Here is a 27,007-nt window from a genome sequence, read left to right as displayed (position 1 = left end):
TACTCGATTACGAAGATAAAAGCGTCATTTGAACATTTTTATTCGCCGTTCTCTCGTTGTTTCTCTCCCGGCGTTTTAATGACTGCGATTTAAGCGAGACGCACTGCCTTTTTGTATCCACCAACCTTGCCGCCCCCGTCATTTGCACTACTTGCTTGCAGCGTCTTACCTAACCATAATTATTTCACCTAGGAAACCTGGATCCGTTGCACGCGTCAGATTGCGTTTTATGCAAAACGAAATCCCGACGTCGGTGCACGTATTTTTAAAACGCTGACGAGGACGTTTCGTACGGACGATAAATGGGGGACGTTAAGTTTTGGACAGCGCGTGCCGTTTGGGTTGATCGGCGACCTATTTCTAAGATGGGATTGAGGTTTATCGCTTTATCGAAGTGACCTGATTTAAGAATAAGCCAGATACTTGAAGACGGAACTTGTAAAGTAAGAAAGAAAGAAGCGTTGAGATTTTAATTTGCGACGAAAAATAGAGATCATTTTCATTTTGAACTTACATTGGGTAATTGTACTATATATAATTTCAGGTTCAGCTACGAATACTTATTGCGTATATTTTTCGCTTGTTCTTGAGTATTTCTCAATATCTTCGCGGAAGGTATAAATAAATATTTCTTTATGAAACTCAATCTGAAAGTTTTGGAAGATTTGTAAATATCTTTTATTTGGTAAAATGTTTTAAATAAACAATGTTCGACAAGGTTTTTACCGAAATTGATTGTCATTTCTACACCTACTGTAGATATTGAAAAATTTGTTAAGGAGGTTGCAAAACGAAAAAGATGAAAAGTAATGCTAAAGGCTACGATAAAAATACTCGGCATAGCGCTAAAAATACAAAAATACGATCACGTAGGAAACAAAGGGTGTGACGATGCTACACAAGCAAACGAACGAAATTGCCGAACACGAATACTCGCGCTTACTTTCTACCGCTACCAGAATCGTGTGAAATTCAGACGCGATCCAAATAGAAATCATCGATCGTGGAACCGCGAGGGCCAGCATGCGCCATTTGCGTCGGAATTCGACGTGCAATTACGGTGCTCCTCTACAACGTCACCACTTTCGTAATGGAAAGAGGGCCTCGTCGATAAAATCGAATTTTCGAGGCGTTGCCCATAGCAGGAAATCGCGATTCAGATCGATTAACAACGCCGTGTCAACGCGTATATTTATGACCCTGTAGGAAGATTAAAAAGTGCAAAGTATTCGTACGCAGAAACGTATGAAATGTCCAAGGTATTGGTTGTAATTTAATCGCAGATATCTATGCAAATTCAAATATCTTTACCAATGCAATTTAAGAAATTGCAGAACCTCAGCAGAGATCCATTTCGCCTACCAAATATTTTAACGGATATTCTTCTTTATAATTTCGAGTATTAAATGTGTATTCTGTAAATTTTTGTATCTTCAAATTTCTTTCTGTAAATGCATAAAAATCCGCGATCTACTCGCAATTATTTTGGAGTTGCGAGAAAATGATTTGGGGTAGCATTTCTTTAGTTGCGTTTACAAAAATAGGAATTTGCATAAAAATCCACGATCTAATGATCACACTGTGGTAATCGATGGGGGATGAGATTTGCATAAACGTCGTTGCGTGCTGGTACCGCCTGTTGCTCCACATTCCGCAACGCGGTCGTAATGCACGCTGGCAAGGTCCCCCTTTGTCAAGGATGAAAAATTCCTCGCCTGTCAGCCGCATACCGGTCCCTAATTGCCGACGATATTTTCCCGCGCCACTCAGACCAATTAAAATCGCTGACCGTTCGATACTAGTCTTTTGAAACGAGTTAGATGTATTGTAGGTATAAGATGATTGATTGTTTGGAATAGAAGTCCGAGGGATAGCCCTTGCGGCGCATTTATGGAATTGCGTAAATCAAATTTGACACGTGAAGACTTTTTATGTTTGTTCTTTGAAATGATTGATTCGAAGTGATAATGTATATCGAAGATACAGACAACGATACAGGCAAAAGTAATTTTTCTTCTTGTTATTGAAAACCAATGAAAGATATAGACACGTATGTGTGTGTATATATATACACATAGAAAAGTTGTATATGTTATAAGCATACTCGTAGGAAGAGAATAACAAATGAGACACGAGTACAAAATAGTGGGAAAAGAGGGTTCAATTGAGATTTTGTAAGACAGCAATACCACGAATGATGTCCAAACACTAAGAATGACACACGATAAGATTTATTCGTCGACTATTTTATGAGGACGAGAGAAAAATTGATTACGTCAAAGCCTCTAATTATCCTCTGTGTCTCCGTTTTTACCATTGTTTGCACAAATTACGTTATCATTTTGTGTGATTGTGCAATCTAAGGCTGGAGACGCGATATGTTTTGGAAACATTCAGTACATCGTCAATGATAACCTTTATTTTTGCACGCTCGATGAATGTAAAATAGGAAACCGAATTACATCCTCAAGATTGAATGGACCAAGATCGAAGAGATCGAACAAAAATGAACAAACCAAACTTCTATCGTGCACGATTATGATCGATCGTATGTTCGAGCTGATTTTGATTTTTTTCTCGATTATCTCGTAATATTCGCATGTTGTCGAGTTCTCGTTGGACGTCATCATCACTGTTTTAACCATTGTTTTCGTAGAATACGTTATCACGGTGCGTGATTGTACAATCTGACGATGGTGTAATATGTGTGTTTTAAATACACAGTCAATGATAATCTTTATTTTTACACGCTTAATGAATATAAGGAAGGAAGCCAAATTACATCTTCAAGGTGAAATCGAACAAAATCGTGGAGATCGAGCAAAGGTGAATAAATCAAACATCTATGTATTGTGTACAATTAAGGTCGATCGTATACTCGAATTCATCGATTTCTTCCTCGTCTATCTCATAATAATCGCTTGTTATCATGCTCAAAAGCATAAAAAAAGAAGCAAATGACACATCGTCCCAGGGACAACTGCATAACATATTGTGTAAATATTATTATTTCTATTTTATCACGCGATTGGACTATCGAATATTCTTCGTTTCTACTTGCTTCCAAAATTTCTTTCGTTAGATATCGTTTGCAAATATAATCAGACCTCGAGATGAAGACCGTTCGATGGCTACAGGAAAAGAACAAAAAATCATACGTACGTAGTTACGAATTTACGAAGCATAGAGCCAGTCTCTCTTTCTACCGCGTCCAAATAACGCATTGACTGTTCCTTACATAATTGGAAAGCGCGCAAGTGATTTTCGTGTTATAAAACTGCATTAATAGGACGGTAATTAAGCCGTTAATGCCCACTGAGCAAGTTAAGTGTAGGGGAATTAGCGCAATAAACTCGAACCTCCTCGACCGCTTCGAACAGTACTTTCCACGATTAATTATAAATCAGAGTGATCGATGCCAGGACTCGTTGCAAATTTTCATCTAATTAGAAAAGAAAAGTTTTCGTCAGAAGCCTAGCTGTTACGAAGCGCCGATCCTATCGATAAACACGATGTTGCAACCATCTCTTCGAGCATCCTTGTTTGAATATTTTTATTAAAATTATACGTTGTTTGCGTAATTACCTTCGATTCTTTTCTCTCTTTTTTTTTTTTTTTTCATAGAAAAATCGATCTCGAAAGAAGCTTCCTGACACGAGGCCCGTCTTACTCAAATCTTGCACGGTCTGACAAAATTTTACAAGACACGGTCGCCAACTAATATTTCGTTTTTATAAATGGAGTATTCCCATACTATAAAGTTGAAACTATAAAATTTATTCGGGAAGTTGATCGTGATCACGATCGCGATAGGGACAGGTTCCACCTTTCCCTCCGGTAAGTTACGATCTCTCACGGGTAGTGTCGGCGGGACTGCACGTGACTGCAGTGCACGCGTGACACGTGCACGCATGCCAGACCTACAAACGGCTGTCAGTAGGTCTGACCACGACCAGAGGCGAGGAAAAGTTAGAAAACGTTTTGCGAAACCGACCGGAATCGCTTTTGCCGCGCGACGGAACCGCTTGACCTTGGTTCGGGCGAGCTCGCGCCGGTAAAAGTGGTGTGCGTGTCGAAACCGCGTCGGGGACAGTTTCAGCGTTCACGTATTTATCATTGCTGCAATTACGATGATATTACGGTACTTGAAAATTCAGGACAACAGGGGAATTTCTGCTGTTAGACGCAATTTACGTGCGCTCGCTGGAAAAAAGGTACAAGGCGGCTCGTAAACTAGTTATTGAATAAACGCGTGTTTTCAGCCTTAGGGTAATTGAATGAGTTTAGATCTTTCAATTAGGGTACGCTGAATTGGCATTCTGATTCTTTGCCTATAGACAGGAGTGTTGAATTAAGGGAATTCCTAATGAGTGTAATTTCTAAGAATTGATGAAATTCTCTCCAAATGAATTTCCAATGACAAGAATAGCCTTCGACATCGTTGATGTATCATGTAATGACGGTTTATCAAGTTTATCACTGGACTTATATTTCGTTCAATCATAGTAACTCAATTTATCGATAATATTATTACTATTGTAATCGTGTATGTTAATAACTTGTTTTCATCTTACAGAAAATTTAGCGCCATCAGAACTGAAGAAATTGAGAAACAAGCAAAGGAAACAACGTAGAAAGGCTGAGCTGGAACGACAACAGGCTGCCCAAGCCCAAGAAAAGAGGGAACAGCACAATAAGTCGCGGCAACAGACCGATCCCGATTTAGAACAGCCTACGCTAGATGAACTTATACCAGAGAAATTGGAGAGGGTCAGTAAATCGTGTAAATCCGACGAGTTAATGTCCTCGGGATAATATGAAATTTGATTCGAGCTATTATTTTCAGGTTGAGGATCCTCTCGAGCAAGCAATCAAATTTTTACAACCACTGCAAGACTTGGCATCGAACAGAATAGAGACGCATCTTATGGCATTTGAAATATACATTCGTAAAGGTACGTAGCGTGATACAGCATTGGTGATACAAATCATTTGTAACATTCTTGTCAAAGAAAAAAATTAATAATAATAGTTGCAAATAATCATTGATTTATAAAGCAATGGATTTTATTATTAGATTTCATTTAAAAAATCAAACGCCTTTTGCAGGTCGTACGTTGTTAATGTTAAGGTCGATAAAACGTGCGCATGGTCTAGATCCTAATAATCCGGACCTCCACACGTGCTTGGTACGCTTCATGTTGCATACTAACCGCTCGCCGTCTGAAGGACCAGTAGGCGAGGTAGTAAAGCGACAAACTGCAGGAATCTACTCGACTTCAACGCCCACTCAATTGAACGCGGAATTCCTAAAAAAGAATCGAAACTCACTGCCGCATTTGCTTCAGGGTGCGAGGATGTTGTACGTCCTGGACCCGTCCGCTCAAACAAAAGCTCTCTCCCTCGCCACAAACATTGATGATCTCGAAGGTGTAACATTACAGAATTGTACAAAAGTATTGGAATCGTTGCGCAATGGTGACTTTGGCCATTGCGACTCTACAATCGCCGACTATATGGCGAAATGTCACAAATACTTCCCATACGCGACCGCTTTTCGACCGCCGGAGACAAAGTTGACGGTGACGATCAAGCATCAAGAAAAAGAGAATTCCATCAAGAACTGATCCAGGTACGCGCTATCCAGCGTTAGCGAATCATTGCGTAGTTAGACGACGAGGCAATGGAGGAGGAGTGTGCTGAGATACGCTCTGATCTACGTTTAAGGAAAAGAACAAAAAAAAGAGCAAAGAAACTAACGTTGAATGTAAAAGGCACGCGAACGAATGAACATATGTAGTGAAAGAAGAAGCGAAATTTGCGGATTTAATATTGATAATTATTAAACATGTATTATACATGAACTGTTCCTGGGAAGATCCATGTAGTGTGAACAGTGCTGGGACAGTGCTGAATAAATAATCTTTAATAATAAATTATAACACGATGGGACGCGAGACAAGCGCCTGTGGCACGGTCCCGAATTTTAGGTGAACGAAGAAAAGGATGGCTTTAGCTAAATATTAATTAACAATTGGAACAGAATGAATTAAAGGAGCACTCTATCGACAGAGCGGTCACGTTGAAAAGAAGGATTGACAAAGTGTGAAAATGTTTAGTGCATAGATGGGATTGGGGGAGGGCAGGGAGGGATGGGGTGAAGTACAGTGTGTAAAATATATGACGTGCGTAAACTAACACATTGGTACAAAATACAAGACTTGTATACATTCGTATGCGCGTTCTATGAATATTTCTACTTGATGTTAAGGTGTACTATTTTCAGCGATGTCTACATAAATACTCTACTGTGTAGAGTTGTGAAACTAGACGATCATCGAGCACCGATAATTGTACCACGCATGTTCGTCGCTACTTTTTGAGAATAGACTTTGTTCCAAGTCATATACTAACTTCTCTAGTTCACTTCATTCGCAAAAACCGTTCAAACTTGTCAAATGAACGGTCTAATGTTTTTCTTCTAGAAACACAATTTTATTCCTGTGTTTAAAGCCAGGGTAATAATCTACGTTTGGATTGGAGCCCTGATATTCCATCGAGATAGTAGTCAATATGGAAATAGCATCCATTTGCGAAAGTCTCCGTGAAAGTTATTATAAGAACAATAAAAGTGCATATATTGTGTACGCAGATTACCAAAGTATATGATAAATCGAAAACAATAAGTGTCAATAGCAAAACAAGCAAACGAAAAAAATATCATACATCTGTATGTCAACGGATTACAGAAATTTTAATAAAAGGTAATGTTCAAATTTACCGATACAAATCGAACGATGTTATGATTGCCTCGTTTATTTTTTGAAATACCAGTGCATACTTATAAGTCGTGAGTTTCCTTTAATGAAAAAAAAGTAAAAGAATTCAATAAGATACAGATACTAAAAACTAGCGATAATATTTGTATATATTTCACCTACTACTTTAACGATATATATGTATAAATACATATACACACATATTTCCTATCTTATTTAAGTCATAGAGTATAATTTTGCGATTAGTTAATATTATGCCAATGTTGAAAGCTCACTCAAAGTCGACTTAATGGTAATCATAAAAATAAGATATTTGCATCAAGTCATGGTAATGTATATTTAACATTTTAATTCATTCGTAACATACAACGGACAAAAAACTCAATACGTACATCCAAAATTAATCGATGGAATAATCTTCTATCAGAATATAATGAATACAATTGTATTGATTAAACTGATACCTTCTGTAAATGCATGGAATGTTTCTCAGGGCTACATAAATAATGTCGTAACATAAGCGATAATGTAGAAGTTTTACTCATTCACTTTACCATTAGTCATTTAATTATTGTACAATGCAAAGGAAATATGATATGACCACCATGCTAGTCTATCGATATACGAAGTGTTTCTTCTTGTAAAAGACTATCATTAGAAAAATTAATGCATATTATCATACATCATTCGCGTCATACTCAACTTTTCGACCATGCATCTACCGAAGTGTTGCTATCTTTTAATACTATTTTCTTTTTATAATACATTATTTACAGTACGCTTAAACTCCTGCATAATTATTACATTTCGAAAAAAAGATATATATATATATATATATTAGTTGCTCCAATCTTTATCGGAGGTTGTTACCTCAGTATAAAAATTTCTATTCCGCTCATAACTAATTATTAAATCTTTAAGAAATAAACAATGTTGATTAAGGATGGTACATTAATTTTTAGAAGATTCAGTTTAGATTTGCCTTTGAGTCCTTGATTTAATCGTACGAGCTAACGATAAGCATGGGTACCTCAACCCATATCCTCTTCCATCTCCTCATGTAAATGAATTCATCATATAGGTTTCATGCAAAATTTTTCAACGAATACGATTAAGTTCTAAGGTGATTTGTTATTCGAATAAAAAAGACTTAAAAAGAAGGACATAAAAAAGAAAGGAATAAAAATTGGAAAATGAAGCCAATGATTATTTAAATGTGGTTATTACTTTAATCATTGTATTAGTAATATACTGCCATTTGCAATAACCTGTTATTATATTTTCTGCAATCGCTTTTTACAAATTGAATAGTTCGTGATTTGTGCAAAAATTGCCCAAATTTTATGGTATTAAAAGATAACATTTATACAACCACGTACGCTTTTTACAAATGTTAATATCTGTGTTTATATATAAAATACCCATACATTTTTACAATATTAAATATTTTTCTATATGATGAATTCAATCATCACGTGTAATTACTTTCTTTATGTAACTTTTCTCCATTATAGCGGTATTTACAAACGTGAAGTAATATTTTAAAGACATGAACATGGATATGTATAGTATGTATATAAACGTATCATTATCGTATGCATCAAAACTCTGTGTTCAATTCCTGTTTGTTGTTACATTAATAACAAGTCAACATGAAAATATTATATCACGTATCAACAATCACCTCTCCTTCAGTCGTTTTGTAAAAAATGATATTGAAATATTATTTTATCATGGAAATGATACACACTTGTTACATGTTTCTACCATGCCATATTTGATCGTACTACTATTTACATTTGTACAGTACATCGTTTGCAATACTGTTGCAAATAATATTACATCTTGATGATAGCATAGTATCTTTGTATTATTGCTAAATTCTTTCACATTCTGTACATTGTTTTATTTATTTTCCATAATATTATTATATGGATAATGTTAAAACTACAAATAGACCTGTAAAAATTTAAAATAAGGGGTATTCCTATTTCCCATCTGTACCTAATTTAGTTTTGCATGTAAATAATGGTAATCAGTCTTTTAGTAAATGAATATTCAGTAAAACTGTAATTCATGTTTATGTTAAAGAATTAATATTAATTACGGATTTAAACCTACAAAATGTCATTAAAAAATGAAATAAATCATGAATATATACACTGGAAAGCTTTTCATTACAGACATTGTCATCTTAATTACATTATTTTTATTCAACTAGTTCCATTTTCAATATTTATTTCCTTATCTTCAGTAGAGTCGATCTCACCAAAATCAATAATTAACTTTTTGTGCTTAGGAACATATTTGCTAGAAAAGAAGATTTATAATGTTATTAAATAATAATAGTGTAATATTATAAATGAATTAATGTTAATACAGTTTAAACGTACATTCAGCACATATTGAAACGTATGTATTAAATACTAGAAATTTGAATTTTAATTAATAATTTTAAGGAAATAAATCGTGTCAAGTAATACAAGTCTTATAGTTTCTTGCCATAATCTGACACTTATACAAATTTAATAAGAATAAATATGTGCAATCTGCATAATTCAAATACCTGTATGTAATGCCTGCAGCATCGAACATTCTTTTTGCAGCTTGAATTTTCTTCTTTTTTGCATATTTATCTGACACATATTTAACTGTTCTTATTCCAGATTGTATTATTACTTTAGCACATTCATTACATGGAAATAGAGAAATGTATATGGTACAATTTTTAACGTCTTTAGAACCCTTATTTAAAATAGCATTAACCTCTGCATGACATACTGCAAATTCATTATTATCATTGTTACAATACAATATTACATTATATTATATAATACAAATATGATCATCTTGACAATTAATGAGATGTTATTAGCTCACCATATAAATTCTTTGTTTCCAATGGATCAACAGACTCTTTGGACCAAGGAAAAACATCATCGCTACAACCATTGGGCATTCCATTATATCCAATACTTATAACTTGCTTCTCTTCATTCACTATACATGCACCAACTTGAGTACGAGGATCTTTGCTACGTTTCGCACTTAAAAAGGCCAGAGCCATAAAATAATCCTCCCAATCTATATAGTTTTTTCTTTTATCGCTACGAGGCTGCTCACTATAAAGATACAAAATTCATGTTACATCAATTAAGTAACTATTTAATTTATTAAAGGTTAGAATATCGTATCTAACATACCTTTCCGAGTTGACTTTTTCGTTAACTTCGATGTTATCTTTTGATGTCATTTTTGTTAACTTTTATAATTATAGAACGTTTATAAAGAATTTCTACTTGTGGTTTAATTCAAACTACTTAGTCAATGAATAATAACACGATTCATTATTCATACGACACGTACACGTTAGAAATTAAGACTAAAATGATATTTTGCCAACGTAGGAAATACATCCTTGAAGTCATTAACAAAATAGGCGTGTGTGTTCAAAATTCCGTCATCCAGTTAAACGATACAAAAAACTGGTTTCATGTTGCAAGCATATATAGAAAACAAAAATCATTGCATCATTACAATATATGCTTAGGATTCAATAACTAATTATTTAAAGTGCCTATATAGTTATTTAAAACACGGTTATTCTACTATTTTGGAACATTGAAATTAATATTTTAAACTTGTAGTTGCGCTATCTACAGAGTAACAGATGAACTACGGTAAAGGTTGTACTCAACGAACTGTACAGCGTATGTATTTTCAGGTATGAGAAGAATTTCTTTTTCAGCCGGATTATTCATGTGTTCGTAAAGTGTTCATAAAGTTTCAAACATATATATAATACCTTATAAAAAATAGAATAGCATTATACTATATAGCATAATTCTAATTTTCTTAAATTTATTGAATTACATTAATATCAGTTGGGAAGGAAACAATAAATAAAATTAATTTATCAAGATTGCAGAGCAATTGATCTTAAAAATAGTAAGTCAACAATAACTTTTGAAGTATGATTGATACATTGTAATAATCGGTGCATGGCAGAGCTTAGGGCAAGTCTCTTAGACACGACAATGGTAGTTCCTGGTACCGATAAATCATTGTTTTCATTTTAAATTTATTCTTCTACTCATCTTTAGCACATTATGAATTAGTACAATTTTACTTTTCTTGTTATTATACTTGTATATTATTTTATATTGAAATCGATTTAAAGTATTTATAGGTAATTTTTTCGGAAATAATATTGTATGATATATATACATATTACCATGACAAATTGAACAAGTGGAATACAGATAATAAACACGCGAATGTGAAATCGGAAAAAGTGCCAATATTTCATGATATGTTTCGTGAGTCTGGCAATTGAACTTGTGAGATAATACTTGATTGCATATCGGAACATACATTTACTGATAATTTGTCAGTTTATTATGATAAATTTAAGGAGTGTAATATTTCTTAATTATTCCACTTAATATTAAATATTAATTATACGTACGGCATCTCCTTTTGGGGAAAATATTTGTTTTCTATATTTCTACTCTCTCTTTTTCTTGCAATTAAATACAACTTAATCACTACGCTTTAAAGATTTATATTTGTATCTAAATAAGGATTTTTGTTTACCATCGATAATAAACGATAAACGAGCTAAACCGTTCGGAACCCCAAGCTGCTGAGACTTTTTTAAACGCCTGCTACACAAATGAGTATACTTGGGCGCGGCACTGTAGACACGTCTTTCAGACCTCAAGTATACTTAACGCTCCCTATAAAAAGGGCTAATAATTCGTGGATTACGACACCCTTTACATAATCAGGAGGTTGTAATTAGTCTCCGCGTTAAATGAAATTACTTTCTTGTAATTGTATGAATTTTAACTATCAACTAATCACGAATAATGGGATCTGGTATTTCTCGATATAAATTTCTAATGCTTTACGTATTAAAATAATAATATTTTTCAATAATAAATAGTTTTATTGAAAACAGTATCTAATATGTAAATCTAAATTTCAACGAGAACTTATACATTATATGCTAAAATATTCTAACTGTATCTTACATCATGAGCAATGAAAATACTGTTTCCAATGCATGCTTATTCTAGTCTCGAACACGCTATAATATTTTACGATACGTCAGTACGAGTAAGAGTGCAGCTACTGAATGAAAAGAGGTTTCTTCCGCCAAGTAACGCGGCTAATAAAGTAATTTGCAGGATCGTGACGTTATTCTTTGGGGAACCATCACACCCTCGGAACTTTCTTCACGCACGTGTATTACCGTTTAATGTACCCTACATCCCCGTTGTGGATATTACATCTCCTCTCCTTTATTCAGTTTATATTAAATTAATAACCACGCAGTCATAATAAAACTCAATTAATCACAGAACTTTCAACTCATTATATTTCTTCCTGCAACTGTATAAATAGAAGAAAACGTTAAAACTATCCATCGATCTTCTAATGCTTTCTTCCATATATTTTCTATTCATATTTTTTATTTCTTTAAAAGGTAAACAAATAAAGTACTGAAAGCATCGAACTTGGACAACGTACGCACACACGCAAAGAATCGAATTTCTCGACAGCACGAAGTGATAAGAGGTAGCTCGACGATGTCGAAAGTTGGTCCAGGGAGGAGGATACGAAGGATAGTATTCCTGGCCGGCAGAGAACGGCGAGTATTGATTAAGGGGTTCGTGGGGAGGTATCCTCGTAGTCGAGGGGATTTCCTCTGTGAATGCGCGCGGGGCTAAATGGAGGGGGTAGTCATGGGGTTGAAGAACACCGACACGAGCCGACGGGGGTGTTTGGCCGATGTACTTGTTCGGGGGATTGCACTCAGTGGGTGCGTGTAAAACGCATGCGCGTCGTAACTCCGCTTTCGTACGCATGCACATTTCTGCGTGTATTTACAGTGCACGGTTGCCGAGCCGGTACGCATTGGCGGTTTGCACGTGGCGTTCCCGGTGATTGACGGACAAAAGAAAGGGGGTTCGAGCTGCAAAAACTACGAAAGTAAAAAAGAGAAAAGGCAGTCAAAAGAAAGGTAGCTTGTCTCTCGGGCCGTATATATATATATAATCTTTCGGGTAAGACGTATACATCTTCGTAGCGAGACTCGCGTGTAACGATCGCCTATCTCTCTTCGACTCACAGTCCGAGAGTAACGAGAGTGATCTCTGTCAAAGTCGCGTCTCGCGTGGCGTTTAGTGTACGCCGGTACATACGTGAAATACACAATATAGTGGCCGTCAGTTCGGAGCGTGGTCGGCTGGAGAAACAGCGGGAGGTTCGTCCGTCTCGATAACACCTCCTTCTCGCTCTCCTTTTTTTTCGCATCCATTCGTCTCGCTCTTTCGCCGTCGCTTCCCTCCCTCTTACTCTCACAGCGGCAACAGAACCGGCACTGGCACACCGAAGGGCTGCAGTTGCGATCGGATGATCGACGAGTACGCGTCTGTTGTGCGCACTGTTGTGTGTTCGTCCGGAATGTCAGGTGTCCTCTCGATTCTTCGAGTCTCCTATCCTCGGTGAATTGGAGCGACAGCAGAGCTGAAGCTTTGAATCAAACAACGAGTATGAGCGATGTTCACGAGGATCCGTGAGGTAAGGGAACTTACGCACTTACGTATTTTCCATTCGCGAATTGTAGGTTATACACGATGTTTCTTATAGTGGTTACACCGGTTTAGTCACTATACAGATTTGTTTCACAGAATTGTTCGATACGTGTCGAAATGTGGTATCAGTTTACGTTTGTTTCCAAGAAAAGACTCGAACGAGCGAAAAATCAGTCAATAATCGGAGAATGTTATCGAGCTCTTATTGATTATTTTCTTGCTATACCTTCGGCTCTTTTCCGTGTAATCGTGGTCAACGTGATTTAACGTTTTTTCGAGAACTTGCTATCACGCGTATGAGAGAAGGAATCTGAAGAAAAGAAGTCGAAGTTAAAACTGTAGCTTAATGCGATTAAAAGTAAGGATATCTATAGTAGATTTCGTAGAACTTCAGAATAGAGTTCTTGGGAGAAACCAATAAGTGTCACATACTCGATGTAACAATTAGTCGACGAATTGCGAGATTCTCTCGCAATTCTTTCCGACTCGATCGATATTCGCGTCTGAGTAGTGTGTAATTAATCGGCTAGTGGTACGATAGCACGAGGTACTTCTTGACGTAGCGAAAGTGGCAGCAATAAGTAAGAGTTATCCCGGCGGTGATAACCCTTTTTATTTGCGCGATAAAATGTTTAGACGCAAATTGAATGCAATTGAGACGAATTGCGAAGAGTTACCGACTGAACGGGGACTAGTGAAAAACCGTTTATACACATATACCACGTTGGCCATCTGTATATTTTAATTGACACGATGAACATCGTTGTTCGTGCTTCGGGTTAGTTTATTTATCGTGACTGTTCGACAGTGGTTATACGGCAGCCGAAGCTGTAATCTTGTCCCCACGTGTTTATCCATTATTTCAGTTGAAGCCTCGCTTACACTTTATTAACACTCATTGTTGCTAAGTGTTTACCTCTTTAGATACGAGAATACGCATTGATTGGTAGTAATTGTCATCGGCTCGATGCTTATTATCTTCCTTTGTACGACCTGTTGACTTTAAGCAATACAGTAACTACGTTAGATTAAAAAAAAAAAAAACATAATAAACATATGCGATTTAAGATTCAGATAGAAGTTACGGTATGAATATGTTGTAATTTTTTAATCTTTTTGTCTACGGACAGCGAACTTTTATGCATTTACGTGAAAGTATGAAATATCCAAAAAACGATACTTGTCATAATATGTAGTGGGTAAAACAAATCGCTGCCTGGGCTCTGCTCTTTTAGTATTCGCATAAATATCCACAGCCTACTAGTAATTGGACGTCTACGATTTTTCGTTTATACATATAATAGGAGTTCGTGTTGAAATTCAATCGGTAGTTGTTCGTTTAATCAAATACAAAGAAATAATATAAAGGAAATTCTTGGTGTAAAGTAAAATTGGAGAGTGAGGGGTCAAGAAGAAGATTCTCCGAGATACAGATGCGGGATCAAGTTTGTAATTGGAAGGTAACATCCGGTCCGGTTCTCACAGCAGGACGATCGGCTTTCGTTCGGCCGTGAACACGCCGTGGTGGAGGCGACGCAGGATCGTGAAAAGACGCCAGGCGAGAATACGGTCGCGACGAAGCTTAAACGTCGTTTGCTCGTGTGTGCCGCGCACATAAAGTCATTAAAGAATTTCTAAGGCGTCGGACAACGGCCTGCCTCCGCGAGCTTCGTTACACGCCATTGGCGAGCGTACGGTGGACAATGTAACAACTACACGTATTTCGTCTCCTCCTGGTGATTAGTGGTCGCCTTTAACACTCATCCGTTTCTCGTGTCTAATTGACACATTGCGACAAACCAGCGAATCGCAGCTAGGGCATTCAGCTCCGTTTGCTTTCCAGCGATCTGAGTAAATCAAAAACAGACCATTGAAAAATCAAGTGTTGGAATACTTTCGTGAATGTGTATATAGGTCGACCTGTGTATATAAGTCGAATCTGGTTTTCGTGACGATGAAAAATTTGATACTTCGTTTGGTTATTCCTTCGCAATCGAATTTTTATTTGCTTACGAGTAAGTAATTGCAGGTGATTATAGCTTTTTATTCTGACGCGAGACGCAAGGATTAATAATTGGTATAGGTAGACCGTTTAATGGCGAAATAAACGCACGAGGATAATGTAACGAAATAAAGCTCGAAACACGTACATATTACGGTTATAAAAATTTCAAAATACGTATTATGGATACGTTTGCTGTGTTTAATCGTTAAAGGTAAAGGGTTTATAGATAAAACACGTAAAAAAGGAGGTAAGGATACTACGAAACTGTTTAAGATTGTTGGGTCGATCGGAGAATTTACATGCTAATAGACATCGCGTTTAATATTAGATATAACTTTCCTGTAGAAATATAGTCGTTGTTACGATAATCAATAGACTGTAAGTCGTGATTCTAGGATATTTTTTACGTTCTTTTATATTCTCAAATATTTCGATTATTGACAAAGCTGAAAAAAGGAACGAAAGCTCCGAAGAGATTGCCGTGGCAAACTTTTTCTTCTTTCTGTCCACTCTTTCTTCGTATCTTTCGAAAGCTATTCAGTGGCATTGCATATGCATACAATTGCAGGTTTCGATGATTCACAGTAGTTACATTTTCCTTGACGATAGCGTGTCAACTAAACACAAGATCTTTTGAAATCGATGTTCTCGGAATCGAGGTAATTACTCAATCCGAAGCTTTCGATTAATCGATTGCATAATATGTTCCCTGAATCCGTTGACTTTGCCATATAAGAGCAAATCTATGCGGGTGCATTTAAATTGCAAACCAGTCTGGTGAAAGAAATTTTCTCTTTTCCTTCTTGTTTTAAAATATGAACGTGGTTGAAATTTTAGAGGCAAAACGTGTGTTTACAACGAAACTACCATGGTGTAAGTTTAACGAAGTCACGACTTCGAAACCTACGTGTTCCGCGAATGCCTACTGCATACAAAGCACTGTAAATAATAACAAAAACGTTTACGGTGCAAATCGATAAAGCGTTCGATTGTCGAGAATACGTTTTGGTCTTTGTTTAACGGGGAACAATGAAGAAGAAAAATATTTTCAGATATTTTTAGAGATTCTCAAGGTATCATATAGGATAGTTCTAGTTTTGTTATAAATTGGTTTCATTCATTAATTAGAATGGTTCATCGAGCAGAGTAATTAGGAGATCATCTACTTAAATCTAATCTTTAATGAAGTTTAGCGAAGAAAAGTTGGAAGATATTTGTGAGGGTCGGAGTAAAATGGAAGGTAGAATACAAATGGATATAGTACATACGCTGCGCGAGATCTTTGGTATAACAATGGGTACTTATGAGCCTTGCAGGTCAATTTTTAACCTCTGAATCACAGGGTTCATATTTAATTGACCTTTCTCTTTCAATTTATAATCACATTTACCTTTGATAAGTACATTGACTTTGATAAAGTTAAATAGGTATAGGAATGTTGCGCCGTTGATTAATATTATTTCTCTAAATTTGCATATATCGTATAATTTATATTTCATTTTTTACAATATCACTATCGGTGATTTCGTTTATTTATCTACTTAAGGATGACAAAAAAGACACAAATTTTCGTAATAACTCCGTGTGCACCGACTTTCTGATTAGTAGAACGTTCTGTAGCACATCGCACGGACATACTCACACGCGCTCACTATGGTCACGCTCCAAAACTGTTACTTATTACTTCAATCTTATTACCGCTAACGGAGCATTACCGCGTTTTAGAATCATATCTCTTCAGGTCCTCTCCAATCTTAGCCAACAGAAAATTTCCTATTCACGAGAAACGTTATTTCTTAATTTTCTTGTTTTATCTCTACATTATTTCCCGAATTACTCTCCACCAAATATAAATGATTTCCATTTACATCATGACGGTTGCGCCTCACAATCAGAATGTTACAAGACCACCTGTTAGACAAAGATTGATAGAACTAATTACGATCGAACGAGTTAAAAGACTTTAATCGACCAACCGGTCTGGTTCTTAACCATAATTTTCTGCCGGTCTATTTTCTTTGTCCCTTGTCAGGATCGTTGGATGGCGGGTTAAAAGGGCGTCCCATCCCGTCTGTTTTATTTACGCGCAGCATATTCCCGTCAGCGACGAGGTATTCTCGTTCTTCCTCGTCTTTTTTTCGACAGTATATAGGGACAATCCCAATAACTCGTCAAACGACCAGGAAGAGGCAACACGGTACCTCAAACCACGCAGAAACGTATGGCCTCGTGGAACGGTAATTGGATAGGCACGCTCTGTTTATGCGATTTAATTAGATCCACAGAGCTACGGCGTTTGTAAATGGAATCCTGCGCACGGATTCCTTCCATATCTTTTCTCATTGACTGACATTGAAATAAAAAGTGCACCATGTACGTGTTCTGGAGCAGCGCCGGTAATCACGATGGCTTTCTACGCTCCTGAAATCGAACTCGATCGGAAGTCGATGGCGTGCCTCGGTGAATACGTTCCTCCATTTCCATCGATCAATCGCCACGCTCGACAATGATGATTAATTGCTTCGTTCTATCGCAGTTATTCAATTTGATGATTTCAATAAGTGAATTTTTATACCTTCAGAAATTAATATATTCCGTTAGTTTGGTTGATTTAGTTGGACTATCCTAGTAAACGTCACGCTTTACGATTTTATTTGATTTTCATTTCTCGGATATTCCACGATTTCTTCTTTTGTGCCATAAACAGATTCCCTAGATCTTTAGAAGATGAATATATTAAGAATCGAGCCAGCAACTCAACGCGTTTGAAATTCCTACGATCAGATCTTTTATAGGAAATTCTTTTATTATTCAAATCAGAGGCTTTCTCGGCGTTTTTATCACAGGCTACAGAGCCAACGCTTCTCACTGTTTTGTTATAATTTAGAAAAGTATGTGTGTCGAATTATTTTTAATAATAAACCATCATTGGAATATCATCGTATGAGAAATAGTAAGGAACGTTGTTACCATTCTTGGTCCGCGAAATATTTACAAATTCGAAACGGAGATGTAACTTTTGCACTCGTCTTCGCGTAAGTTTACTTTGCATCATTCGCCGCCTATGCATACGGATTTTCCTGTATGAAAGTCTACACAAAGTCAAGAGAAGTTGTGCGAGGAAACGTTCACGTTGACGCGGTCCAGTTCGCCCGTTGCATTCAACGTTCAACGTGTATCTTTTCGCTACCCTTGCGGAGGAGGAAAACCCTTAATTAGAGCAGCCATGTAATTATTCAAGAAACTTGGCTTTTTAGCCGACAAGAAAGACCGTATGCAACAAACGATGGAATGAATAAAACTGCGTGTTTGCAGGTTTGTCGGAACTTTGAACGATAATACGCGCTGTGCAACGTTTCCGTTTTCATCATCTGAGTCATTTGCCTGGGATCAATGGTGTCGTTTTTGGATATTGCTATTGGAAATTCGAAAATTCAAATTCAAAATTTGAATAGTTGAAGATCAAGAAGTTTGAATATTTGAAAATTTAGAAATTGAATTCGTATAGTTTGTAGTTTGTAGATTTGTATAGTTGAAAATTTACGGAATTCAAGATTTGAATATTTGAAAGTGTGAAAATTTAAAAGTTCGAGAAATTATGTAGATTCGAAGTAAAGATTTCTCTTAGAAGTTGCACGATAAGGATCGTTTTCTCTCTCCTTTTGCTTGGTGCTTCTACCGCGGCAAAGGCTGTTATTATATTCAACCTGACGAAGTTCATCCGACATCGGAACTATAGTAAAATGCGTCGAGCATGTTTCGACGTTGAAATTCATTCAAAAGGCAAATGGAGTCGCAACGAAATATCCGACGTGGGACGCGGAATAAGATAAATTACATACAGCAATTTATATTCGCATTTAAAATGAAAATATTCATCAGCGCTTGATGATTGAGGAAAAAATAGTCATAGAACCGAAAATAGCATTACATCGTTACGTAGCAGTTTCACAGTACACAGTCGTGCATTTAAGATACCTCTGTTCACGTTACAGACCATTGACCACCCTCAACGAGCTCTTCTAATTGCCTGACCGGTCAATCTCAACAACCGCAACACTTGAGATAGCAAGCATCTCGGATCATTATCGTGTCATTATGCTAAACTAAATGACATCGAAGCGAAAGATTTTTCAGCGCTTCCAGGAACAAACTCTGCGTATTTTAATGAAACATAAATCAAGTCGCGTTCAACGATGTACGCATAACGACGCGCAACATTTTATCAGATCGTACTATATTCAAGATTCCTGTCTTAATTCGTTAAACTTTCATTCGCGAGTTCGTTCTTCATCTATCGACAAAGATCCTCGAAAATTTGTTAGTAACATTCCTCGTAGCTTCCTCGAACAGAAACAGCCAACTCGAACTTTTTCGTTTCATCGTTCGAAACAAAGCTCGACACTTGACCAAAGTCTTTTCCATCAAAAGACTGGCTGAACAAAAAGTTGGTTGTTTTTTTTCTCCCTTTTTATTCCCAGGCATCTTCCAACTCGACTTGTTTCCCCCCGCGCTCACAGATTGTCTGAATGGAGAACAACAGCAGAAGAAGCGGCGCGCTTCCGGCGGATCCAGTCGTATCGCTTTCATCGCGTTTCAACCGGGGGCCGGGCACGCGACTTTGTCGGCGCCTTTTACGGATCACAACGACGGTATCTTCCAGCGTAATCCGCCACCCACGTGTCCGAGTATTTGCCACGCGAACGTAAACACCGATCGTGCACACGTGAACGTGTATCCTATCGATTCGATTCGCCTCGTAGTTTCATTGCCTCCGTTCACCACGACGCCTTCGGTCTTCGTTAAAATATACGTGACCTTGTTCTTCGAAATTACGACTCTTATCCGGATAAAGCGAAACGTGGGTCAAATCTCTCGCGAATACTGTTGACGCAGAGTACGCGATGTGCGTCATCGTGAAGCTGCTCTTTCGAAGAACGCACCCGCTACGGGGTTAATGGCGCAAAATCGTCAACACGGTGTCAGTGTGTTACACACGTGGTCTCAAAACGTGGCGTGGCGAATGATCGCTCACGCGTGAGTCTCGTGTACTTACTTACTACGTACCGGACATGCACACGCCGGCATGGATGAGATTGTTGGTACGGTGTCGTGCGTTTTCGCCGGTTGAACGAGCAGTCGAGTTTTCTGGGAAGCGTCCGAGAAGCCTGACGACCAATCGACGATCCAATTCAGCGATTATCCGAGCCGCGGGTACGATTGTTAGCCGGTCGTTGCTCTCTTCGTACACGCGCGCTTCGATGTGGCTTTCCTACGACTAGCTTATCAGCTGATGAATATCGTTATCAAGGAATAAATTTCTAAAGAATATACCATACTGATAATCTTGGAGAATGTTGGTGAAAATTAGCAAGTGTTCCTCAACGTATGGCGTAATATTTACATAGCAGGCAGTTGTATTTGTCCATGAAGTGGTATTCGCAAGAGAGAGGGAGAGTAAAAATGAATTCGATGAAGTTGCTAATTTTTCATTAACGGGGACTATACTGTAATTTTTCTGTCTGCTCGCAAACAAACGTATACATGTCGAATCTCATTTTTTCGTGGAAAGAAAGTTGAGTCGCGATGTTATTTGAAAAGTTGGTATTAGAGGGCACGGAGAAGTTTAATTTCGAATTCTACTTGAAAGTGATTTTCAACTGCGTGTGCACGATTCGGTGCTTTCGAATGGCGGACTAACGTGACCGAAGCATCTGAAACGTATCGCGTTGGAAGTAATTAGGATTAATTTGTCTAAGTACATGCAATTACACGTTAAATTTCATATTTGCCATTAATTGAATTTCTGGTTATTTGTAAAAACGTGGTACATCGCAATTACGAGTTATTCAGAGTAATTAGCAGGGAAAAGTTCAAGGATGGAGCAGGTATATCGAAGTAATTTTTATGCACGGAATTTTGCAATCAATCTGTGTATCAATCTATGAAGCGAGCTGAAATTTTAATTAACGTTTTCCAAACATCAAATTTTCGCGACTTCGATGTGTGAAAAGTATCTTCGGTAATCCACTGACATGTAATTTAAACGTTCCTTTCGTTATTTAACTACGAGCTAAAAGAAATTCTTCACTTTTCGAGAAATGCAACCTTTGCGGTTACATCGTACTTCTTTGTATTCGTGAAAAGAGCACGTTAGAGGAACTAATGAAGTTAAACTCCATTAATCCTCTTGCATCTTATAAAGATTGGAAAGCAACCGATATGCACTTCGATAAGTTAATTGAAAGAACGCAACCGTAACTTTCTAAAGGATGAACCCCGCTACAAGTTCTTTCACCAAAACAATCTCACGAGAATTTCTACGTAATCATAATATTTACCCGTTTCGTTACATCATTCGCGCGAACGATAGAAGAAGCAAAAAAGCAAAAGTAAAGCGATGAAACGGCAGTGGAGGAACGCTTGCAGAAACTTTTCCACTTTCCAATACACATGGTGGTACGAGAAAAAACGTTGAATTAGCGTGGTTTTCTTTTTCGATTGAGCGCGACGATTACGTCCGTTCGTGGAATACCTAGGCACGGCAAGCCGCGTTTACAATCCAATACAAATTCGCGCGTGGCGACGTCGCGTTTCGCGCTTGGAGACTTAATTAAAATCGGCATAATTTATTGGATGCGTGGGTGCCACCACGCTCGCGACGCTGTTCGACGATCGACTCGAATCGAATACCGCGATTATCCTGCGAAACTTGCCATTCGTAAATATACGTTACCGCGAGTCGGACAGCTTGTGTCATTCTGTGGGCGATGATCACGTGTTCCGTGTTAAATTGATTGACCACGTCGTAGAAACAAATTGCATCGGGTAATCGGTACGTTTTCATGGACTTCAAATTACGAGCGATAACATTTCGCGATTATTTTCCTGATCGAATTCACGAATAAGCACTTCAGATGGATGTTCGATGAGTGTGACCGTGGGTGTCGTGTATTGCGTGTGCAAGTACATCGAAACGTAACGGATGAAAGGATATGTACATAGTTCCGTATGAGATAAGGGTCCCTGTTCTAGCGTGATTTTTAAGAAGGTAAGGGAAATTGAAATTACGTGGAATTTGTTAGATTCGAGAAACTATGGATGTACATTGTAAGAGTATAGAGTATATGCTTTGTTATTGGCGAATTTTTTTAAGAAGTAATGTATTTCGGTGTTTATATTTATGCATTCACGTACCTATGATATACACGTACGTTTATCATTTTTTAAAAAACATATTATATCAATGACGAAACGTCTGGTATCTCTGAAATTACTCTTTCGATAGTAATTGCTCGAATCGCGCTATCGAATGACTGACGTCTTCGAAATATACTGTATAGGTAAAGCTATATATCAATGACCTTCGAATGGAAGTTGACTGTGAATCGGTTAGAGCGACAACAACACGCAAATTCGTATAACTTCAGAAATAGCTAGTATCTTATAATAATTAGAGAATGCATTTGGTGTCACGATTAACACTAACACTGCTTCGCCATACTGAAATTAAAACACTTTTGAACTGTGTAATGACTTTCTCAAGTATCTGTGATATCATCAACTATTTCAAAGATTTTATTTAAATGGTACATCCTGTCTCGTTTACACCTTTCATCGGTGTTGCCAGCAGCACGACCGTTGCTCCAGTTACGAAACATAAAACGACGGATGTCTAATTTTCAATTTCTCCAAAGGAACACATAGACACACACGACAGCGAACGTATGTACGCATAATTAAGAGATATCGGTGGAAAAGCAAACAAGAGCTCGCTCGCTATCTTGGCTCGATTAGGTTGCATCGATGCTTCACCTTGAGGCTAACACACTCGCTTCTCTGCTCCATTTGTCACGATAACGCGAAAATGCTATTAATTGGCCAGCTGTCGCCGGTAATAATCGATCACTAGGGTCGGTTGATTTACGAAGAACTCTATAACGCTCGCCCACCGAATATCTGGTAATTACTCAAGAATTCCCTATTTCTCTAAAATAAGTACACACATCGAAACAAGTCGGTTATCCGGCCACACATTATCATTTATATTACTTTCCGTTTGTATCTAATTTAGTTTTGTATGCAAAATAATGATAATCGATTCTTGAGTAAATGAATATCCAGTAAAACGGTGAGTCATGTTCATATAAAAGAAAAAAAAAATTGAAGTTAATTACAGGCTAGAAAAGAATAAAATACCATTAAAAATGCAACAGATCATCGATATACAATATACATGCATATATGGAAAATCTTTTCACTACAGACATTGTGATTACCGCTGCTTACATTATTTTAGTGCTAATAACTCCGTATTTACTCTTTTAATTCGAAGAAATTAACGCGCCTCCATATCTTAGTTAGAACAATCGAACTGTGAATAACTAATTCTGACCTCGAACCTGTTAACACATTAATAACCGCTAATGTATCATTGCACCTTTCCACGATTAAAGTAAGTCCGTGAGGATCAATTATCATTTAGAGATTTTGAAAAAAGGCGTTTCGATTTCTTATCTTAATTTTTCGCGGTTCTTGCGTTTCAAGATTTCGGTAAAATTCAAATTATCAGTCTCTCGAACATAATAATACGATAATATATGAGATATCGAGGTTACACGATCATTTCTATAACTCTAGACTTTGCTATTTTCAATTATCGTGCGACGCACGAGACACCACGTGATCTGTCTGCAATTGCGTTAAGAAATCACATTTCCATGTAAAAATAGGCGAAAAAAGAAGTGAAAAAAGAAAAGACTAATGTTGCTTGGACGCATAGTCGAGAGTCCTCACCTGTTTACAACGGATTGCATTACATCGAGCAAATATAGCGATAGCAAGTTAATAGATCGATGTCGAAGGACATACGTAGGTTTGCTCGTCGATCACGAGACTATCATCTGGATTTTCATTTCATCGATTCGAATAGATTCCCATTGATTTTCCAATTTTCAGGTTTTTTACCTACATATACATGTATATGTAAGTTCCAAAGCGCAAAATGCGAAAACATCGTTTTACAGTTATTTCTCTTTAGAAATATAAACGTTGCCAATCTGCTTCGAAGCAATAAGAAGACCAAGTTTCTATAAAATTGAAATTTGAAATTTTTATCTTAAAGTAAACTACACGTATCGACGTGTGCTAACTCGAACTTCTAAGCGATTTTATAATCTTTCTGTATCTCTTTCGCTAATAGTAAAGCGTATTGAACGCTTACATCAGACAGCGTTCGCCACTAGATTTACGTCACGCGAAGGCGATAGCGTTCTCCGTGGAAGCTTAGAAGGATTTATGAAGATTTCATTTTTTTCACCCATTTATTCTCCTCTGTCCTGCTTTTTTTTCCATTCCCCTGGTTCGATCGTTCGATCGTTCGAATCCCACGCAACGATTCAGTAAAATCGCGAGGTTTCTGCGTGAGACGTCTCGCGTTCCCCGGGGGCTGTCGATGAATGCTAATGGCGTCGAATGTCGTTTAAATACAGAGGCGTTTGTGGACATTGCGAACGCGAGCCTCGTGGAAATTTATGTTCATTCCTTGAACCGCGATCTACCAACGACACATCGGTGACTATATTTATTATCAGACTGCGAATATTTATGCAGATTCAAATTTTGTGAACAGAATTGAAGAGATGGAACCTAAACAGAGATTTATTTCACGCGTTGGATATTAATCATGACTGAGCCCCTGCATAACGAACCGTGTAACGAGTTTGCAGTATCCACTTCGAGGTCGAGAAGTCTCATCCTGCAGTCTCATCCCTCTCAGGGCTATTACGAAAGATTGTCGACCGGGATATTATAAACAGCTCCGCGTAACATAAAACCCATTCATTCCCGAAAACGCCACTCGAGGCTCGTTTTCCTTGCTGCCAGTCATTCGTGTCAGACTCATCTCTTGGCCAGCGGCCTTGGTCCGTTTATGGTTAACTCGTGCCCGTGTCTTCCGGCACCGATCTTGCGTCGTTTATCTATCACATTAACAAGGAAGTTAGAGAACCCGAAAACGAAAAAATATTTAAAACTTCGTAAACATCTAAGCATCCGTAAATACAGCCTTCCGCGTTAGAATTAAAACGAGAAAAAGAGAAAGGTAGTTCCACGGAACAGATAGTTTTCGAAATAAAAATCCTTAGATGTATCCCGATTTCATAAAAATCGAGATTGCAACATTCAGAAGTCCGTGTTTCCCAACTAAATTCGACCAAAAAGATGACTTGTACCTATAAATTTCACGTGCACCGCAACGTATAGCACTTAAAAAATGGCCTTGATAACTGGTTGGATAAAGCGAGTAGATAAAACCCATAACCAGTTAGCGAAGCACTGTTGTATCTCAGCTGATTGAATCGCGGACGGTTTTCCTGGTATTCGGATCATCAAGATCGCTTCCTTCCTTGCTCGATGGCAAGAAGAAATCGAGGCAACATGCCCACGTTAAGACGCACGATAAGACAGAGAGGGTTTTGGTTTTCAGGCTCGCGTAATCGACAGACGTGCCGCATTGCACGGCGTCGCCGGGACTCTTTAGTAGTCGAGAGGAACCGGTGAGAAATCGGTGGCGCATCCAAAGGAAACCTGCAGACACCAGACGGGCGAAAAGAGAAGAGAAATATTAAATCTGGTCTGGTGGAGGACAAGAGGAAGTGGGGCCGGTGCGGGCCACCGGGACGCTTCTCGGTCCTTTCCGCCTCAGGATGTCGTACGCCAATCGATTCCCGTCTTCGCAGCACACCCGTTATCGTAGCAGCTGGGGACCCTCTTCAGTGACTGTGTTCAATCGCGCCGACGTGCCCAGGCCCTCGCCGGAAGAGGAAGAGTACGCAGAGTTCTATCACGAGCGTCTGCACTCGGCACAAAGCAGACAGTTGCTGCCGCTGCAGGAGGACCTCGCCGATTGGATCAATAAAACGTTGAGTGAGTAGCTGTCTGATTTTATATTGCGAGATTTCCAAGGGGAGTAAGGGGAGGCAGGGTGGAACAGGGACGTGCAAGCTTGCGGGGTTGAGATGTGTTGGCATTGCTGGTTGGTAACCAGAGAAACATGTGGGACCAGTGGTAGCGCCGATGACATAACGTGTTTGTCAGGTGGAATTGCTGTATTGGAGGAATTAGGTGAAGCTAGGATTAGACGTCGAAGTAGCTCACAGAGTAATCGCTTGATAAGAAACAGCGAAACCTTTGAAAGGGACTGTTCTTTCTTTGTTTTTGCTTCTTATGGAGGTTTGTTCGCAAACCGTGAATCTTTGCAATTATGTTCCCGGACCGTGAAGAATTAAAAGTAGGAAATACTACTTTAGGATTCGAAGTAATTTTATTCTACTTAAAATGCATACTTTTTATAATTCGATATATAGGGTAGTCTGAATAATTCCTGATTATATCAATTCTTTAATAACATAGTAAATAAGAATGGAGTCACTCTATGCATGTCGCTGTGAAATTTTTCGTTCGATAAACTAAATTCGTCCATCGTCTTGATTTGCGAGAGGTGACTGGCGCGGAAACTCGTCGTATCCGCTTCCCGTAATCCAAATATATACGTTTTTATCTATCGATCGATGTTTCAATCGGTTTGTGAAAGCCTCTCATAGATTCACGTAATATTTATC

The 27,007-nt window shown here is 37.9% G+C and overlaps 3 protein-coding genes across 7 annotated transcripts in view; 2 read left to right on the top strand and 1 right to left on the bottom strand.

Moving 5' to 3' along the window:
• Nucleotides 1–6,884, top strand: part of LOC132908821 (N-alpha-acetyltransferase 15, NatA auxiliary subunit) — a 45,076-nt gene extending 38,192 nt beyond the window's left edge. The window contains exons 9-11 of the mRNA XM_060963180.1: nt 4,577–4,770; nt 4,847–4,955; nt 5,110–6,884. Of these exons, the coding sequence (XP_060819163.1) occupies nt 4,577–4,770; nt 4,847–4,955; nt 5,110–5,627 (821 nt within the window). The 3' untranslated portion in view covers nt 5,628–6,884. The remainder of the gene's footprint in view (nt 1–4,576; nt 4,771–4,846; nt 4,956–5,109) is intronic.
• Nucleotides 6,885–8,014: 1,130 nt separating this feature from the next.
• LOC132908857 (deoxycytidylate deaminase) lies at nt 8,015–10,078 on the bottom strand. Its single transcript, XM_060963247.1, has 4 exons — nt 9,983–10,078; nt 9,660–9,901; nt 9,346–9,559; nt 8,015–9,089 (listed from the first exon to the last, which is right to left on the bottom strand). Exons 1-4 carry the CDS (start codon nt 10,030–10,032, stop codon nt 8,993–8,995), a joined length of 603 nt encoding a protein of 200 aa, XP_060819230.1. The 5' UTR covers nt 10,033–10,078; the 3' UTR covers nt 8,015–8,992.
• A 3,113-nt stretch (nt 10,079–13,191) lies between these two features.
• Nucleotides 13,192–27,007, top strand: part of LOC132908839 (growth arrest-specific protein 2-like) — a 29,560-nt gene continuing 15,744 nt past the window's right edge. For 4 of the 5 annotated variants that reach the window (XR_009658433.1, XR_009658432.1, XR_009658431.1 and 1 more), the window contains exons 1-2: nt 13,192–13,367; nt 25,873–26,312. Coding sequence is in view for 2 of the 5 variants with exons in the window: in XM_060963204.1 (XP_060819187.1) it covers nt 26,093–26,312 (220 nt within the window). In the remaining 3 variants the exon portion in view is untranslated. Of the gene's footprint in view, nt 13,368–22,130; nt 22,438–25,872; nt 26,313–27,007 lie in introns of those variants that run through there. The other variant, XM_060963213.1, reaches the window with a different exon arrangement.

This window comes from Bombus pascuorum, chromosome 1, assembly GCF_905332965.1.
Source record: "Bombus pascuorum chromosome 1, iyBomPasc1.1, whole genome shotgun sequence".
Classification (NCBI taxonomy): domain Eukaryota; kingdom Metazoa; phylum Arthropoda; class Insecta; order Hymenoptera; family Apidae; genus Bombus; species Bombus pascuorum.
The sequence above is the reverse complement of the archived record's forward strand: the minus strand, read 5'-3'. Positions and strand labels throughout refer to the sequence as shown.